Below are 20,150 nucleotides of genomic sequence, written 5' to 3'. Positions count from 1 at the left end.
AAAATCTTTTATGTTACTATGATTTCTTCTCCACGTGTAACTTTATTTTATGTATATTTTCATTTAAAGCATTTTCTGTGACATCTTTTGTTCAGTCTGTCTTAAATGGCTCCATCTTTATCTTCTTTCATCCTTTTCTTTCTCTGCCCATGGTTTTGGGTTTAAGTAAATCTTCCAAAGGCCTTGCCACTAAGCAACACTTTTAATCACGTCTCGAGCAACATTATTCACCGACTAACTCTTTCGAATATCTGCGGACACTAACAAAACTCACCCCCGGGTACTATACAAAGACAGTGGGCTTAATTCTCTTTGGGAAAACTCTCAAGTAAAACAACAACATACTAACTCACCTGATACTGCAACCCGTGTGCGATTAAAATGCTCCACCACACCTCTTTACTAACCTGCCTTCGCTAATATAATCACAGGATACCACATTGTATTTTGTGAATTTCTTGCTAGCTAGATTTCTTTAAAATGCTGAAAGTAACATTTGTACACTTTTGATTCACGCCAAATTGTTGAGCACCTTTGGGGGGGAAAGGACTTTTTGCTGTAAGAGAGAGTTGTTCAGTGATCAACTTTGCAAGTGTGATAACATGCTATTTGGCTATCTGTGTTGCAGGTGTATGGGAAATACAAGCAGGTGAATCTAACCAGATGGTGCACATGAATATCCTCATCTCCTGTGTGTTAGCTGCCTTCCTGCTCGGTGCGTTCATCGCTGGCATGGTTGTTTACTGCTATAGAGACGCTTTCCTTCGCACTCCACGCAAAATCCAAAAAGATGCAGAGTCAGCACAGTCCTGCACTGATTCCACTGGCAGCTTTGCCAAGCTTAACGGTCTGTTCGACAGTCCTGTGAAAGAATACCAACCCAATATGGATTCTCCCAAACTTTACACCAACCTGTTGAGCAATGGGAGGGAGGTGCCATCCACTGGAGACACAAAGACAATGCTCCTTAGTGGACAGCCACCAGAACTAGCAGCACTGCCTACACCCGAGTCCACACCTGTGCTGCAACAGAAGAGCCTTCAGCCAATTAAGAACCAATGGGAGAGAGCTCACGGAAAGATAAGCGGCTCCCGCAAAGATGGGCCACCCAAAAGTCCGCAGTACCTTCCCTCCAGTCCCCCTCCTCACTCCGCCATCAGCAACCCCCACATCCCCAGTGCCGTGGTACTGCCCAATGCCACACATGAGAACAGGGCATCCTTCAGTACTCCTGAAGGGCCTCAAGCAGAAAAGAAGGTCCAGAATAGTGATCAACATGGATCTAAATCTGGCCGCAAAGACCAGCGACGCACTGTGGATGCCAGGAACACACTAAATGACCTCCTGAAGCACCTGAATGAGAGCAACCCCAAGGCCCTCATGGTGGAGATGCCCAAATCCCGCCAGCACCTGATGCTGGAACCCATTGTAAGCCCAACAGAGATTCCACCCAAAGTCCCAAGCCGAGAGGCCTCCTTGTACTCTCCCTCTTCCTCTTTGCCCAGGAATAGCCCGACCAAGAGACTGGATGTGCCGACTACACCAACATCGCCCACAGGGCAGATGGGAACTCTGGAGAGACAGCGGTATCACCGCAGCTCATCCCAGCGACACTCCATATCCTCGCCGCCCAAAGGGCTGCACTCACCCAGTGGGGCCATAGTGTCCCGGCAACCTAGTATGAACAGAGGTGGGTACATGCCCCCAACTCCTACCCCACCCACTAGACTAGACTCTCACGGGGTGCCAATGGCTATGACACCTTCCGTATCCCGGCAGAGCAGCTACAGTGGTCATGGATCATTACCACGGACATCCATCAAACGGACAGCATCGTTAAAGCCCGATGTGCCACCCAAACCCAATGGCTTTGCACCACAGACTGCACAAATGAGGGCAGTGAACAAGTATAGCTACTGAAATGCTTAGCAGGATCTTACTCGATGAATGAACAGTGGGAGTAAAAGCGCTTGGCCCGCAGAGATACGGCGTGCCAGTCTCTGTTCCCTATGAAGGGAAATTAATCGGATGCCAGAGCTTCTGTTTCGGGTAGTTGTGCTAGTTCTCAATGACGTTGCCCCGTCAGGCTTGAGTGACAGGCGATGGATTCTGATCTTTAAGGCGGCAGGGACGCCTGAGGTCATAGGTCACAGCTAACGTGCAGCATAAAGCAGCTGCGTCGTTGCTGCGGCGATCGGGCAGCGTATGCTCCCCTATGCACTGTTTTCCCCGTCAATGTGAACTGTATTTGACTGTTTGGAAAATATGATATTCTTGCTTGAATATCTCTCCAGAAGACAGACAGAGTGAAAGGGACATGTTGTGTGTCTGTGTTTGATTAGTCTCTGGGGCTAACCAGTGTGCATTCATTGACCATGTTTTTTCCAGTAAACTGAGAACAAGCTTGAGTCATCGTTGTCATAAAACTAAATCCCATTTAAGGTGCATTAACATCAGCTGTGTTTTTGGACACAGAGGTCCAGACATTAATTAATCATTTCTTCGTGCAAAAGAAATGTCCAGGGCTCCTGCTTGGACTACTGATTTTAAAACTCACAGGGTAAAAGTGCCCTCAACGTTTGTGCTGCTAAGGGTAGACGATGACAATGTTTAACAGACTCCAGTGTGGCGTTCCATACAGTGATTCTGTGTGTCAAGCTGCATCAAGCTTTTAAACCCACAGGCTCAGCACAGGATCATGCTGGTCAAATGTACAATGTTCTCTTTGGTTATTTTTATTTTCAGAAAAACATTGGGAATCCTGTAATCCCATAAAGTCAACTTTCAGCAATGTCATAAGGCAGATCATTGATCAACCTCTCTCCTTTTCTACATGCCTAGCACTGCTGTTGGGTCCATGAAGTTCAAGACCGTTTTGGCCCCTTCCAAATTCTTGAATTTTTCTTGCAGTTTACACCATTTCAGAGAGCTTGCTATTTGGTTCCTGGGCAAAGTATTACGTAAAACTGCAAACAGCACATTCCTTACTATAAACCACCCCTCGGCTTTGTGGCAAAACCCAACCTCAGCCTTATACTAGACCCTATCTGAGAATTACACTTCACTCTGCTTGTTTAAAAGAATAGAGGCCTCGATTGCATACTCACTATAAGTGTACAATCACTGCAAAACCTACCAGTGTGTCTGGCAGAGTTGTGCCAGTGACAGCGTTATTGTAAATATACAACTATTTAAGTGTGGATATTTTCAAGGCAAGTTTACCTGGATCAGTGTATTTGTGTGCCTTATTAAAGTAATGAGAGTGCGGTTTGGTTTTGGACATTTCATTTAGTTGGATATGAGCAGGTATGCAACCCAAGGGTAAAATTTAAGGAACTGGTGATGGCAAAACCCATACTGATTGATTGGTAATCTGCATATTAATAATATGGAGTGGGGGCAGGTGCATCCCCTTAATATTTGTGTAGTTATGGCCCTGGATGAGGAGACCATGATATGGCTGGACCTTCAGAATGGTTTTCTTTTAGAGAAATGAGACTTAGAGAAAAGATTATAATAATTACTTAGCCATTTTCTTATTGCCATTTTATTCTTATGCATTTCTGGAAGGTGCTAATTTGCAATGATAAGATGCCATGTAATGAATGTATTATGAATCTAAAATGTTTATCATGTGACTCTCTGCTCACGATATTTCACAACATTTAATGGGGTCAAACTGAGATGTTTTTAGAGAGGATCAGGTACAATTAGAGACTCACAGTTTGTATGAAATTCCTTGGCAATTTCAGTATATTGAGGTGAAACTTGCCTGTTCAAGCCCAAAGCTTCATGTTTGTTTACATGTTCTGATTGTATTAGAGCAGCTGAGCGGAGGCTGGTGCATCATCACCTGCTAAAGATCAGTTTTATTAAAGGAGAGAGAGTTGATCCTGTGCTCTGGTTCACGTTGTCCTGTGTTGGGCTGCCTTGTATATTGCAATATAAATCTGCAATCTGACTTCAAGCCTTTACTGTTCAGTCAATACTCTATGTGCAAAGAAACGAGACTGGTCTACCTTTTATTTTTAATACTGTGCAAACATTGGCAGTTGGAATACAGCTTTTCTTTTCTGGAATATTTTAATGTGTAGATATTGTAAAGCTGTACTGTGAAAGTGTAAATAATTACAGTCATTGTTTAAGAATATTTTTGTTGACTTTTTTTAACACGGCATGTATAGTTGAAATAAAATATTACTGCACAGAAAATGTTTTCTTTCTTTACCTCTGCAACACATACTTGGAAGACGGATGATAATATAATATGCAGTAATCGGATACCCAAGAACCATTGCCATCCCTAATGTCAAACTTGTCGAGACTCCACTCTTTATAGGGTGAGTAAATGAGTAAAAAAAAAAGTTCATATTTGGGTGAACTCTTCCTTTAACCCAATTAAAAAAAGTTACACATACTGTAGATTCATAGAGGACAAAAATGTCCATGTAAAAAAAAACCTTTAATAAATATTTGAAGCTTGGGAGTACAGACTTATGTTTGGTCTTATTTTGAAGAAGACCCTTGGCAGATTATTGTTGAAGTTAAAAAACCCATAACAAATTTAAACCAAAAAAAATTATACAGGTTAAATTTTATGAATATAATTTATGAGCAATTTTTTATATAAAATATATATATTTTATATAACAATTTGAACTAAAAATTGGTAGAAAATCAAAGCCATAAATCTAAACAAGTTATGTTCCAAATTTGAGGTTGTTATCGGAAAAAATTAGCTTTCAGTAAGATTTTGTTTGGGTGCAGTACCAAACTTTTCGGTGGGATGTGTGATTCACAGTACAGTATCAATTCTCTCTCTCAAACATTAGAGGTGCGCACACACAAAGACACAAACATTTTATTTCGGGCGTGCATACAAACCACACTCTGACATTCATACCAACATACCCACATAATTAGAGCTAAATAATTATTATAATTATAATTATTATAATTAAATAAAGTGAAAATTTGCTTTATATGCCAAACTTGGAAAAAATGGCACGATCTAGTACTGAGAGGTGCTGAGAGGAACAACTTTTTTGTACCTGGTGTAAAATAGTTTAATATAGATTTATACACCTGAGCCAAAAATGCAGTTAGCATTAACACAGACAAAAAAAAAAAAAAAAAAAAAAAAAAAACAGGGTTTTGCACAACAAGGTTGCACGAGGGTTAAATGTAAAGCAAGTTCAAACAAGTTTCTACAATGCAAATATTTTGCAAATAAACACTGAACCCCAGCACATGGCGGCAATCCTCCTGCATGCTGAATCTGTGGGGTGAAACTCAAAGCTGCATGACGGATGTTTTTTTTTTTTTTTTCATCGTCTTCACTGATGAGAGACTTAGCACAGACTTTATTTTTAGACCCTTGTTTTGAAATCTCGGTGGAGAATAAGCCATTCCACATCTCATTGGGAAATCCTCCAAAGTCATTTGTAAGCTGAGCACCCAACATCTGCTCCACTGGCTCAGACTACAGCCACATACACATAAGCTCAGACACACACACACTATTACACTGATAGCATCAGGTAACCAAGATCGTATGAGAGACTTCTCTAGAATTTCAGTAGTGGCCAATCTTTTCAGTGTTTATGTCAGACACGTCTGGGCTGGTATAGTCAAGAATTTACCACTGAATGTGTATAGTTATGCTTAAGATAAATAAAGTGGAAAGTTGTGAAAGTTCCCTTGTCCAAACAGCTGCTAAAAGAATCACAATAATCTTTTTTTTTATCTATATACACACACACACACACACACACACACACACACACAGACACATTGGTAAGCAAGTGATGTTTGTGAATGTGGACAATGTTGTCTGAAACCAACACTGAAAAAAATGTATATACTGCAATGTGACTAGTCAACATCATTAGCCAACTAGGTTTTGGACAATATATATATATTCAACTGCCTGTAGATCCACTTTTAGCAGCAATAACTTGAAGCATTCATTTTCTGTGTGACTTTATCAGTCTCTCACATCGTTCTGGAGAAATTTGGACCACGCTTCTTTTCAACGTTGCTCCAGTTTATTGAGGTTTGTGGGCATTTGCTTATGCAAGCTCTCACCACAGCATTTGAGTCAGGATGAGCTCTGGACTTGGACTGGGCTATTGCAATACCTTGATTCTTTTCTTTTCAGCCATTCTGTTGTAGATTTGCTGGTGTGCTTGGGATCATTGGCATGACCCAATTTCGGTCTCGTCTGTTCAAAGGACATTATTCTAGAAGATTGTTTTGTTCAGATGCAACGTTGCAGACCTAAACTGTGCTGCTGAACTGTGCTTTTTGTTTTTTAGATAAAAGAGGCTTTCTTCTGCCAAGCCTTCCAAACATGCCATTTTTGTCCCATGTTTTTCTAATGGCATTGTCATGAACTTTATAATTTAACATGTTAACTGAGGCCTGTAGAGTCTGAGGTGTAGTTCTTGGGTTGCCTGCCATTTCTCTGAGCTTTTACACGGTCTGATCTTGGAGTGAATTTTCTGGGACTTCTACTCCTGGAAAGAGAGGTGTCTGTTTTAATTGTCTTCCACTTGTGAATAAACTTCAAATTGTTTGAAAATGGCCGCATTACTCTTCTCAGATTGATGGTGGCAACAATTGCTTCTCTAAGATGATTGCTGATGTCTTACCTCCTTGGCATTGTGTTAACACACACCTGAAGGCTCCAGACCAGCAAACTGCCAAAGCTTATGCTTTTATAGGGGCGCTCAGACTTGCTGATGATCAGTTAATCAAAGGTATTTGATTAGCAGTGCTTGACTGTTATTTACCCTTTTAATTCCAGTGTTAACAGTAAGGGCGTCCTAACTTTGTCACACATGGCTTTTCCATTTTGGCTTTATTTTTTGTTCAGTAAATAATGACACGGTGCAATTTGTCATGTGTTGTTGTTCATTTGAGGTTTTATTTTCGAAATTTTAAGACCAGCCAAGGACCAGTTTTTTTTTTTAATGATGTCCTGATACAGAACACCATGGAATTCAATAGGGTATATATATATATATATATATATATGTTTTGTCTATATATATATATATATATATATATATACATACACACACATACACACACAGACACATTGGTGAGCAAGTGATGTTTGTGAATGTGGACAATGTGGTCTGAAAGCAACACTGAAAAAAATGTACATACTGCAAAGAGACTAGTCAACATCATTAGTCGACTAGGTTTTGGATAAACGGTTGACATATACATACTTCCCTATTTCACAACCACATAGCTGTTTTCCAAGCATTGCATTTTGTAAGTATTTTAGGATTATAGAGGAGTGCACTTGAATGGAAATGAAATAATAGGTTAAATGGTAAGAAATCACAGCTATTCTCTATAAAGGGGGTTTGCGTGAACTGTAATTACATCAGCCAGCGGGGGAATATTTCAACAAGCACTGCCATCTCTCTTACACACACACACACACACACACACACACACAGTCCCCAGGCTTATGGGCTTTGATTCATGGTGTTGTCATTGTACCTGCAGACCAAGCATTGGTTAATGGAGTCTGACCAAACACTCCAGATGTACACACATACACACATAAAAGTCATTTCTCACCGTTTAACATGAACACAAAAGCACCTTGAGTCAGACATTCATCATCATTTTCAACTCAAATTTAAGACTTTGAACACACACAAACAAGCTCAGGGATGTAAAGAGGGAACAATAGACGCTTAGTAACAGAACATCCCGGATCTCACAGCTTTAAATGTGAGCTATTAATAATACAGCTGTCACATCAAACCCATGCCTTTCCTCTCGCTGAGTCACTAATAATCTATGTGAGGACCGTAAATCTGAAATAAATGTTAAAATGCTTGGAACCTAATACTGTTGGAGAAAAAGAGTCAAGGTTTTTAGCATAGCCCCGTTTGCTCCTGCTGGTAGATGCTGTAACTACACCATCTGGCTGCAATGAGTACCATATTGTTGCGAAAATAAAACGACCCTTATTATAATAGGACCCCCCAAATTTTCAAGATGTAGCTTTTGGGAAAGGCTTTTTGAAGACCGTATCTTGTGGGTAGACTCGCTTTACAAATATTTGGCATCACCTTTTATTTCAGGTGTATAGTTGACATGTAAAAGTCTAGACCGTGAATATAAGATGACCCCTTTTTTTGTTTTGTTTAGTTTTTCAGATATATTTCCAAGTCAAAAAAAAAAAAAAAAAAAAAAAAAACTAAAACATATCCTACAATCTTATATTTTGGACATGTATGCTGATGCAATAAAATATTTTTGCAAATAAGTTTTATAATATATTGACATATTAATGATATGTAAGTTACCAGTGCACAATTATTTTTTATAGGGCTGTTAACAGCATGAAATTAACTATCTTTGACATTGCAGCTCTGGGTAGTGAAAAAGCGATGCCATGTTTGTTGCATGGCATTTGCAGCTTGAAATTGCATGGGCCAGCCAAGCAACTGCCATTGAAAAGACCATGCTAACAGATACTGTGTCTTTCATTATATTGTATTTACACTTTGTTACTTTACTACATTTTTGCATTTTTCTCCATATAATGGACTGATATGGTGCCCCGGTTTTGAACTTCCAAAATGCAGTTTAAATGCAGCTTCAAACGATCACAAATGCCGTAGTAAACGATCCCAGCTGAGAAAGAAGTGTCTATCTAGCAAAACGATCGGTTATTTTCATCAAAATAATACAATTTAAATACTTTTTAATCTCAAAAGCTCGTCTTGCTCTGCCTGAACTCTGTGTATTCTGGTTGAAGACAGTTAGGGTATGTTGAAAAACACTAACTGTCGTGAACCAGAACAAAAACAGTCCAGGCAGAGTAAGACAAGACGAGCATTTGGCATTAAAAAGTATATAAAAAATTGTGTTATTTTTATTAAAATCAATATGCTAGATAAGACCCTTCTTGCTCGGCTGGGTTTACAACTGCATTTGGGATCCTTTAAAGCTGCATTTAAACTGAATTTTGGAAGTTCAAAAGTTCAAAACCATATCAGTCCATTATATGGAGAAAAATGCTGAAATGTTTTCCTCAAAAAACATATTTTCTTTACCACTGAAGAAAGAAAGACATGAACATCTTGGATGACAAGGGGGTGAGGACATTATATGTGAATCTTTGTTTTGGAAGTGGACTTCTCCTTTAATGGTTTTAATAAAACCAAATGTCTTCAACGTGCATTGAAAAAAAAGAAAGGTTTCTTGATCTTTGCACAGGTAGATACATGCTATGGGTAATCCCACATTCCTCAGAGATAAATGCAGTCATCCTCTGCGATTCTGGAGTTTATCCAGAGAGGAGTGTTTGGACATGCAATTTCACTGATATGACCTCTGAGTGAAACCTCAACCAATCAATGTCCTGTTTAACACAGTGCTCCATGCATTAAAAGCCAAATGCAGGCCTGAGGGGGTTTAAATGGGCCTAATTTGAGACATCTGATGTGAGACAGACATCAGATGGCTGTTTGTGAGGCAATGCTCTCCTGTCTTTGTTAGCACAAGTGGCTCTTCATTTGCTTTTAGCAGGCATTCTAGAAGAATCACACTCTTTTTAAAAAAATCTCACTCTCTCATACACATACTGTGGTCACTACATTTCCTCACACAGAGCTGTGGCAAATTCCCAGAGAGGCCCAGCTCTAGAAAGCCACATTTATATGCAGCCTCCATCCCCGCTCGCTCTTTCACTGTTACGGTCTCTCTCTTTGGAGCGAGGCGTTCCACATCCTTTGCATTCACACATTCCTGGGTGTTTGCTGCTTTCAGATGCTCTTGTATGTTTGAACATCCCCATAATGTTATACAGGGCAGCTGGGATCCCTGGGATATGATATTCCGAAAAACAGACGGATAGAGAGAAGAGACAGGGTTTGCCTTTACAAATACACGCTGTTCAAGAGAAACCCAAGGTCACCAAATTATTCAAAACCGTAAATAACTGAATTATCATTACTGAGCTGTATGGCGGTGAGTCTAGGGGACATTTCCCATGTTTCCATGAAGACTGGGAATCAATAAACGGTTCTTAAAACTGTGCCATTTAAAAACAACAACAACCGAAAAAACTGCAACCAATGATTTTCATGGTGTTTAGTTCCGTTAATGGCTCTGAGTGAGCTCACAAAGCCTATTTTACGCCAAAATAAAGAAAATGAAGCCTAATTTAAGACATGACAAATTTACATTATTACATTACTTTCATGAATTAAAGGGACCCGGATATGAAATTTCTGTCATCATTTTCTCACCTTCTTGTTGTTCCAAACCTAAAAGTGATTGGTTAATCTTCAAAATACAAATTAATCTGAGAGGTTTCTCTCATCCTCTGAAAGTCCAGGTAGCCAAAACTTGCTGTCTTCCTTTCTCCCTGTAGCATTGTCTTATGCGTCTTACATTGTGGATACTGCAGTTTGCATTGCCTCCCTGCAGCAGGACTATGGCACATTCATGCAGGTGATCAGGAACCTTGAACATTTTTTTCTAGTGTTTTTCAGACTCTTTAGAAAGGTCTCTTTATTGTCTTAAGTTCTTGTAACTGTGACCTTTATTGCCTGCCTGTAAGCTGTTAGTGTCTTTAGGACTGTTCCACAGGTGCATGTGCAGTAATTGTTTATAGTTCATTGAACAAGCATGAAAAACATTGTTTAAACCCTTTGCAGTGAAGATAAGTAAAGCTTATTTTACAATGGATTTTACAAAATTATTTGTAAAATATTTAATAATAATGAATTTTAATTACTTAAATGTAATTATTTAAATAAATATTTGCATTGGTGGCCTTTATTGCACTAAACACTACATTTAATTTGCGTGCTGATTAAATTTTATTTGTGCACTGATAATTGCGTCCAGACAGTTTTTTTTTTTTTTTTATTCTATTACAGTAACGAGAATAAGTGTTTTTCACATGACAGTTTCTGTTCTTCTCTAGAATGAACTTTCTCCCATCCATTTTGTCATTAGATTCACCCTTCTACTGAAATAAATAAAATATAACATCCCCCAAAGCTGCAGTCTTGACAAATGTCCAAAGTTTTTTTCTCAGTGATTAGAAACTTGCAATTACCTCATGCTGCACAGATTCCTTCCTCTCTGTCTTTCATATGAAAAGGTATCATTATCATTTGGGCTCTTCTCTGGAAAAGGTGTCCACAACACACTTCATAGACTTTTTCAATGAGAAGTATTTTAAAATGCTCTTAACATTCACTAAATACTCAAAATGCAAAAAGAATAACAAACACATATTATATGCCCCATATTTTAGTCATGTTGGTAGATTATTACAATAGACTCCACTCTGTTCTTGTTTAAATCTGATTTTTCATAGACCTGAAAGGACTTATATGTCAACATTAAAAAAAAAAAAAAAAATTCCCCCTCAACTAAAGTATCTCATGTAATTTCGATTTAATCTATCACCATGCTCAGCTCCATTTTTTTAATAAAATAGCCTGTTATTGTTCCAAACTTGCAGAACTTTCTTCTTTCTATGGAACACGAAGGGCGAGTAAGTGATGACAGAATTGTTCATTTTCATCTCAGATTTTTCCTTTAACATTTTTTATGAATGATGATCACACATCAACAGCACAGTGATGTGCAGTGCTGAAGACACATTAACTCAGCATTTCACACTGGTGTGGTGAGGCTGTAGACTGGAAGTGATGCTGATACAGGACCACATTTTTTGGAGGTTTTCATATATCATTCACACTGAGCAGATAAAATCATGACTGGTGTCGGAAAGCATTAAAATGAGTTGCGGTCAAACATGACTTTGTGTTCTATTTACTTTCATTCATATGCATACAAACACAGAAGAGTGTAAATCACTAATGGAAACAATGAAAAAGACCAATAGAGCATTCATTTATAATTGATTATTTATGAAAAACAGAAGCCCTAGAGGGTGACAGCATATCCTGTTACCCATATTCACTGCAGGGCCTTAAGTGATTTCACAAGTTTTAAGCCTACTGTGACCGCACCTTCAGATTTGGGCCACTTCCATCCTGTAGTGTGAATATCTGTAAAACCTGCTTAAAAAAACTGAGATCACAGTTAGTACATAGGTGTTTCTTATTCCTTTTTGGCACAGATGCTCAAGTGGTCGCAATATGACTGGCTTGTGCTATTATTTTTCTCACTCTGTGGATCTCACAGTATGATGGAGATCAGGCATAACCACATGGGTAGAAAATTGAACAGAACGCCAAACCTTGACAATATAGACAATTATTAGAGGTAGAAATGGGCAGATATAGATACTAATGTACTGGAGATATATTGTTGCATTAATAGAATATTCTAGTGGACCAAAGCATACAAGAGGTTTTTTTTTTTTTTTTTTTTTTTTTTTTGCTGACAAAGGAGTATACTTTAAAGGCCTGCACACTCAACTGTCTGCGAAATGGAGCTTTGTGTTTTTGTATCCTACCTTTCTCATTCGGCACAAATCCAAATGTTCCATAATATTTTCACATGATGTATCCAAATGCTAAACTATTATTTATTATGTAAATTATAGGCTTTGTACTTAAGTCGCGCTCTAACGGTGACACAGTGAGGCGGGCGCACTGATGTTTGGTTCACTGTATTTTATTTAACTGATATGTTTTGTGTTTGTGTGCGTCGGCGTGATTACTTCAACTTTCTTCATGCCAGCAAAATCAACTTAAACAAAAAACAAACAGAATGTCGCTTTTCGCCATTTGAGTTTCCTTTCTGTCTCAAAACTGAACTGAAACTCAGCAAATATAGGCTACGTTACGTGTCGCACTGTTTTTTTCCTTAGTCTATCAGTTAACTAAATTAAATATGTGTCAAGTAATTAGTCCTTGTATGTATACATGTACTGCAGATTTTATAGCATATATATGACATTATAATTTGATATAATATTTAGTATTTTCACATGTAGATGGAAAAAATTGTAATTTGTACTACTGTATGTGTAAAATAAATGAAAAGAAATCTAACATAGTAGATTTTTTTTCTGTTGTACTGAAATTGTATAGAACCGTGACCCCTGAACCGAGGTACGTACCGAACCGTGACATCTGTGTACCGTTACACCCCTAATATATATATACACATATATACACACACACATACATATATGTCTTTCACAGGGCTGTTAACCATGTCTGAGATGATTTAAAGTTTAGTTAAGATTTTAGTTCATATTCTACTGTAGCTAAGGCAAGTCTAGAAAGCTTTTATAATTAATAATAACTTTTGTAATTTTCTAATCAAATTAAATGTTTTATTTCATGTCTCAAGAAGTAGAATGTTTCACTTAATTATGTGTAGCATTTCAGCACTCACACATATGCGTGAACTCACTTTCACCTGAAACTGGATTTATAGGTGTTTGTTTAAAAAAAAAAACCTTATTTTAAAAAAAAAAAAAAAAAACTTTTTATTTCATTTTATTTTATTATTTTATTTTTAGGAAAAGTGAAACCTTGTTTACAAATGTACATTAATGATACATTAATACAGAATCAGAGTTTGACTAAGAAACAGGGGATTTTAATGGAAAATTGCTTTTTTAGGCTCAGTGACATGTTATAGTTTTTCCTCATCAGTACTGTTTTAATGAATATTCTCTATTTCCAAAAGCGGCACAAATTAATTCAGGCACTGAGATGACTTTGACACCCTCACTTTAAACCAATAACACATCATTCAAATGAATAGTGTGTTAAAAGTACACAAGTTTACACTTCATAAACTCACTCTTGCTAGGCTGTGTCGCTGAATTGTGTGTGTGTGTCGGTCTGCACAAGTAAAAATGCTTATTCTTTACTTCTTACACAGACTCAAAAGGATCTCTAAAGACATACGTCATCACGGCACACACTCACCTGGGCCTGTCCCTGGGGCAGAGTGTGTGTTAGTGCATGTGCGTGCTGTCTGGAGGAGGGTCACGGAAAAACCCAACCACAAAAAAGCAGCCAGACAACACAAGAGCACCTGATCACTGTCATAACACGCTACTCCCTCCCATCCCAACACACAAACACAGCAGTAAAACGCATTCACTGCAGAACAAAGGGCTTGCGTGTATGATTACATCTACAGGCCAATAAACTCAAATAAAGCATCAAATAAAGCACCTCCTCCGCAGACTGTGCTCAGACACTGAACGTATACATTAATAATCATATATTTGAACTGTCAACATGACATATCAAACAACGACAGCAATGTCCCCATTAGGAAACAAAATAGGAACATATTGGAAAAACATTATGTGTTATATTAAACAATATATTTCCATATAGAAAACTAATTCTTATATATATATATATATATATATATATATGCATGGACCATGGCTATATATTGATACATATTAAAAACAGATGCGATGAAGACAAAAACTGAAGTATGCTATACAACTTTACTGAAATTCTCTGTCACGGGTTGACATAAGGTTGAATACATATTCATCAACTTTTATGTCACTGTGTTGTTTGCACAGTTACGCAGTTCATATATAAGTATTTGTGTGACGATGTAAAGAAAAACGTGTTAAGTAAAAAACAAATGTGTAATTGAACGTCTTGTTAAGGTCATGACGACACAAGGTGAGTGAAAAATGAGATTTTTGTCATTTGTCATTTTTATACTTGCACGTTGACTGTATATATTACATTAAAAAATAATTATTATTTATTATTTTATTATTGCAAAATAATAAAAAGACTACATGGTATATTTGTACAAATTGAATAAATAAATAAATGCATTTGCCACTCTGCAGGACAGGAAGAGAACAGCAAAAAGCTAAAAGGTTATTAAAAATGTGACCTGCCTGTCTCCCTCTGACTGTGGAAAAGGGTTTATTCTCCATTTCTGAGAAGAAGCACTTCAGATTCTGTGTTATGTGTGTCTTAGGGCGGGGGGCCTGGGTAAGCTTTATTAAAAGCCCGCTGGGGGTCTTTCTTTCTTATGGCCTCTGCAGGATGCATAGCTGCCTAACAAGTCTCTGTACAGCCCAGTCAGCGTGTGTACGATTGTCCATAGTGGTGAACAGAAGAGAAGGAGAATTTAAAGAACTACAAGTTAATTATAAATCGAAACACACACACACATCAATCCACATTGGAGCGTCAGTCTAGTACACTGTGTCATGCAATTTATAAAAAAGGTACACAGGAAAGAACAGTGTTAACTATACTTCACACCCTGCTTCATTTATGCATGATTAAACAACATTTAACATGCTGTGTGTAGACAAGCAACATCACAGCTGTATATCATCTACACTGCTGAGTGCAAGACAAACATAAATAAAAGAATAAATGCAAATTTTAATAATGAGCACTACGGTCAGTAGGTTAGAGTTATTTAGCAGATGCAAACGCATAAAGATGTTCAGTGAAGATAATGATAATCAATGCTTGTTTTTCTTCTTAGCCAGAGAGCAATGTAAATATTCATAAAGAATGAATGAACATTCAATTGTAGAAGGATTAGATAAAGTAAATCTGGACATGCCTGGGATTACTGATAAACCGTCATCACTTGAATGTCCAACTGCAATCTATTGATTCTCAAATATGCTAATGCTAATTATTGATTTTAGACTGATTGCAGATTGATTTTTGTTGTTGAAGTTAATATGCAGTCAAAACGGACTCATTTACTTTTTTTAACACACATTCTAACTATGAATGATTTATCACACACATTATTATAGACACACTGTCTGTATTCAAAATCTTTCATCTAAATGTAGTAACTTACATAAGTGACTTTTGCTTTCCACTGACATGACCACACAGGTGGAGAAAATAATGTTAAAAAAAAGGTTTTAAGCCATTTAGTTCTTTAGGCTGTATTGATTGAGCAAACTCATAAAATGCAGAGCTTACATTTTGTTTATTTCAATAGCATTTGTGTCATTTGTTCACAATTTAAAATTCACTATCTTGGTTCATCAACATCCAACCTATGTGACAATAATTACTGCAATTCATTTTATTTTTCCCCAGATTTCAATTGTTTAAGTACATTTTAATAATCAGTACGAATGTGTAATCAATTACTGTTTAAATTGTGTGATATTCCTTTAAAAACACCATTTTAACAAACTGTATCATATAGAACTGTATTATATATTACTGTGTAATATTTATCTGTCATAATTTCTTCAAATTAAACCAAACTTTATTTTTGGCGGGTTATAGTGGAGATTTTCAAGTTTCTGTGTTTGAGTTTTATAAAATGAAATGGTGTGAACTCTCAGAGCAGCTCTGGAGATGAAGTTCATGTCATGTATTCATGTCCTTATATATTGAGATGCTGAAAACACCATGTGTGTCATGCTTAAGTACGTATTATAGATGAAAACTGCATCGCTCACTCACTATACGTTTCATTTTTAAATAACTCATGAACTGCCTTTTGTATAATTTTGCACTGTTCTCTGAGGTCCCCTTATAATATTATCAAGATTTCTACATCAAAAAACATTATACTTTAGAACAAGCTTTTTTTGTCCTGTTTTAATCCCCCTTATCAGAACGCTCTGTTTGAATAGGCGTGACAGATTGTAGACTCAGAAATAAACGCCCACTACGCTATGATCGGCTAATAGTTGTGTGTGTTTGACACACAATGAATCCATGGTAAAATTAAGTGAACAAAGGACCAAGTTCTTACTGACGCAGTCTGGAACTTTTTAAAAAATAACAGTTCATCCACTCTTTCCTAATGCTGGGATCTGTTTTTCCACAACTTGGCACTGCACAGCGTCTTCTTGTATTCTGAATGATCTTTATCATTTGGTTTCTGCGTAGATCTGCGTTTGCCTCTTGTTATTTACACGATTAAGTAGGCGGGGCCAAACTAGCAGTGATGCAGATACGATGGGCGGGGCTAAAAGGCAGCGATGCAGAATCAGTGGGTGGGGCTTAGCTAAAAAAATTATGTAGAATCGGTGGGCGGGGCTAAACAGGCAACGATGTAGAAGCAGGCGCTAATCTTCTTCTGCGGAGGCAGTGTTTAACCACACTATTACTTGAAATGTCATAAACTTCACATCCACAAATTTCTCCAGCCATTTACTCAGCTTAAACTCTTTTTTTCTTTTCTTTCTTGATAATCCATTTCAGTTGGATGTACATCACAGTATATATATGTACACACATTTTACATTAACTGTATGATTTCCCAAATGATCAAATCCTCGTTTCTCCTCACTGAATATCTTGTTTTGTTTAGAAATGTCACATTACAGAAGTGTCAACACAGGGCAGTGAAGATGTTGTATGGTAACAGGAGGGACAACTCCAATGCTTCCTCGATACTCATTTACATCGTTTGACTTGTGAATATATCACAAGCGAGTATTAGATAGACAGGAAAACAGAGGCTGAGAGTGAGCAGGAGATGTAAAGGGGCCCTTAGTGCTTGGGTGCTCTGGTTAGCTGTGGGCTGAAGGGTCAGTGGTTTGAATAGTAAACGCTTTGATCACAGAGGAGCTCAGTAACCTTCAGCTCAGCAGACTGGAAACAGATTGGGGACAGACAGGGAGAGAAAGAGAGAAAGACAAAGACATAGAGAGAGAAATGTCTATTGCTCTGAGTTTGTGTTGTTTTTTGCTGTCTTCGACTCCGCGGTGTGTCTGATTGTTGTCGCCATGGTTTCAAGGAAGGAGGGTCTGTCGGCCATCAAGTCATAAGTTAAATCCCTCAAACAGCAGGATGCTAGTCTTTGTGTTGCAGTACTTGCAGTTTTTGTGTGTCTGAAAGCAATTCAGGCCAATGTATCCATTTCCTAAGCCACAAAAGACATACACACCCACAAACACAAAAACACACATACGTACACACACAATACACCTTATACAGCCGTATAATACAAGCCATTCTCTCTCTGCACAAAGGCTACTATTGTCTCAGGACATAAAAGTCTAATATGAGCTGCCCTGCCTTCAGCCTCGTTGAGATGAAATCCTGTTGCCACAAGCATCACACATACACATACACACACACATACTCAAGTTCATAGAGGCAGAGACTTCTGAGCCAGAGACTGTTGTAATAAATATTTTACATTAAAACAGGAGAACAGCTAAAATACTGCACACCTGAGAGCAGGTCAAAGAAATATTCTGGGTTCAGCACCATTTTATCTTTAGTTAGTGAAGTTAATGAACATCTGAATTTTAACACACGTTTCTAAGTTATACAGTTTTAGTAAGCTATTCATATTAAAACGTATTATTATATTATTATTATTTTACAAAAAGGATTTGAAGCACTTACTCAAGCACTTTGTTCTTGTGAATAACTGCATAACTGTGACTAATAAAACCCAATAAAAAAGCTTAAGCCTCAACTAATTTTCACTGTGTTTATGCTATACTATAATTAAACTTGTTGCAGTACTGTGCATTGACTGGAGGGTAAATTTCCCTGTGAAGTCCACTTCGCAGAGCACTTACGGTCAAATTTAACGCGACGTGTGTATTTTATTATTTTTTTTTACAGCTGCACTACTGAACTTTGGCCTCTCTATCGCCATCTCTGGTTGAACCGTAAAATTGCACGTCTGTTGCAAAGTTGCAGTTGTGTTCTGATTTTGTTTGCGAATTAGACTAACAGTTTGAAGAATCGACATGATTTATGGTGATAACCAGAACAGATCTGTCATACTGCTCCAAGGCTCACTGACAGAAAGAAAGAAAAATATCAGAACAAAATGTCATAGGAGTTTTTGGCACAGGCTCTGTCACTTTCCCTGTCTGATTGCAGACTACCCGCTGTTCAAGGTTTCTTTGTTTTGACAGTGGGTGAATCTCCAGAGGTCAATGAGAGTTGCTGTTTAGAACCAAACGGCATGGCACGTCCATGTTAAATGTTAGCTAGCTGACTAGTTCAAATTCTGGGCAACAACACCAAGTACTGGAGCGACAGGCTTCAACCACTCTTATGGATGCAAACATGCAAGAACAAATTATTTAAGCCTGAAATTTCTCACCAAATCAGATCCAATAGCTCAACATTTAAAGAGCAGGTCATATGGTATTTTAAAGTGTCCTAATGTTGTGTTGGACTCCCCTACATCAGGTTTAAATGCATCTAAGGTCAGAAAACCTAATTTTCTCAGAATATACATTTATACATTCTCAATTATTTAGAAATTATTTGTTCGATCAGTTCTAAGCGTAATGTCTGTAAACCCTTCTCTTCCATAAGCCTACTCTGCTCTGACTGGTCAGCTGGCCAAGCCTGTTGTGATTGGTAGTTAGCGCTGCCATCAGTGTTGCCAAGTCTGCAGTTGTCTGCGGTTGTTTTTGATGCGGGTTGATCCGTGGATTGAAGCAACCCCAATAACATCATATTTAGCTGCTGGAATGCGAATTTACCAGGGGAACCCTGACGAAAAACGTGTATTTTACACCCCAGATAGTGAGTTTTAACGGGGGAACCCCCCTCGAAATGGCTAGTTCTGAGTAGCAGTTGGGCAGCTTTTGTTGTGAAAACCTGGCAACCCTGGCTACCATTGACAAAACATGCACAAAAACAATAATATAGTGCTCATTTCCATTCTTAAATGAATGACATAAAAACGTTTGAACATTTCTGCAAGTGAATCGTGCCCACAACTAAAGTTTACCTGCTAAACTATAAAAACTATAAAAAATATGTCTACATTCCTTATTTATTACACAAAGTAATTAGAACAACGACAGCCTAAATTAGTCGATATAGTGGGTTCACAGCGAATTATCAGAACTGTTTTAGTATGACTGTTTCAGTATTAGTAATATCATGCTTTAACTGGAAAGCTAAAGCTGCACTAGGTATACATCACATATTAGCACAAAAAGTTGATATTTTGAGCACTCGATTAAAAAGGTACACACAACCTATCAATTGTACTTACAGGCTGTGGTTCGGAGATGCTTGTTAGTCTAAATAAATAATATTAGCAAGCAGCGAGCCAAGATTTAAAATTGTATTGCTGTGGTATCGTGGAAAAATGAATTTGAACCACTGATTCTTCACATCATCATCTTTCGGCAATGAAAACAAAACTCGCTTTGACAGGCAAGACACATTAACTAGCGGAAGTGTTTGTGGACAGGT

At 37.8% G+C, this 20,150-nt stretch overlaps 1 protein-coding gene and 1 long non-coding RNA gene across 8 annotated transcripts in view; one reads left to right on the top strand and one right to left on the bottom strand.

Moving 5' to 3' along the window:
* The window catches only part of sema6dl (sema domain, transmembrane domain (TM), and cytoplasmic domain, (semaphorin) 6D, like), a 108,028-nt gene extending 103,816 nt beyond the window's left edge, over nucleotides 1-4,212 (top strand). For all 7 annotated transcript variants that reach the window (XM_051134620.1, XM_051134625.1, XM_051134623.1 and 4 more), the window contains one exon: nucleotides 629-4,212. In XM_051134620.1, coding sequence (XP_050990577.1) covers nucleotides 629-1,920 — 1,292 coding nt within the window. In that variant the 3' untranslated portion in view covers nucleotides 1,921-4,212. The remainder of the gene's footprint in view (nucleotides 1-628) is intronic.
* Nucleotides 1-20,150, bottom strand: part of LOC127180538 (uncharacterized) — a 105,291-nt gene that overhangs the window by 77,176 nt on the left and 7,965 nt on the right. The window lies entirely within an intron of this gene.

The sequence above is a fragment of the Labeo rohita genome, chromosome 18 (genome assembly GCF_022985175.1).
Source record: "Labeo rohita strain BAU-BD-2019 chromosome 18, IGBB_LRoh.1.0, whole genome shotgun sequence".
Classification (NCBI taxonomy): Eukaryota; Metazoa; Chordata; class Actinopteri; order Cypriniformes; family Cyprinidae; genus Labeo; species Labeo rohita.
This window is presented reverse-complemented; position numbering and strand designations above follow the sequence as displayed.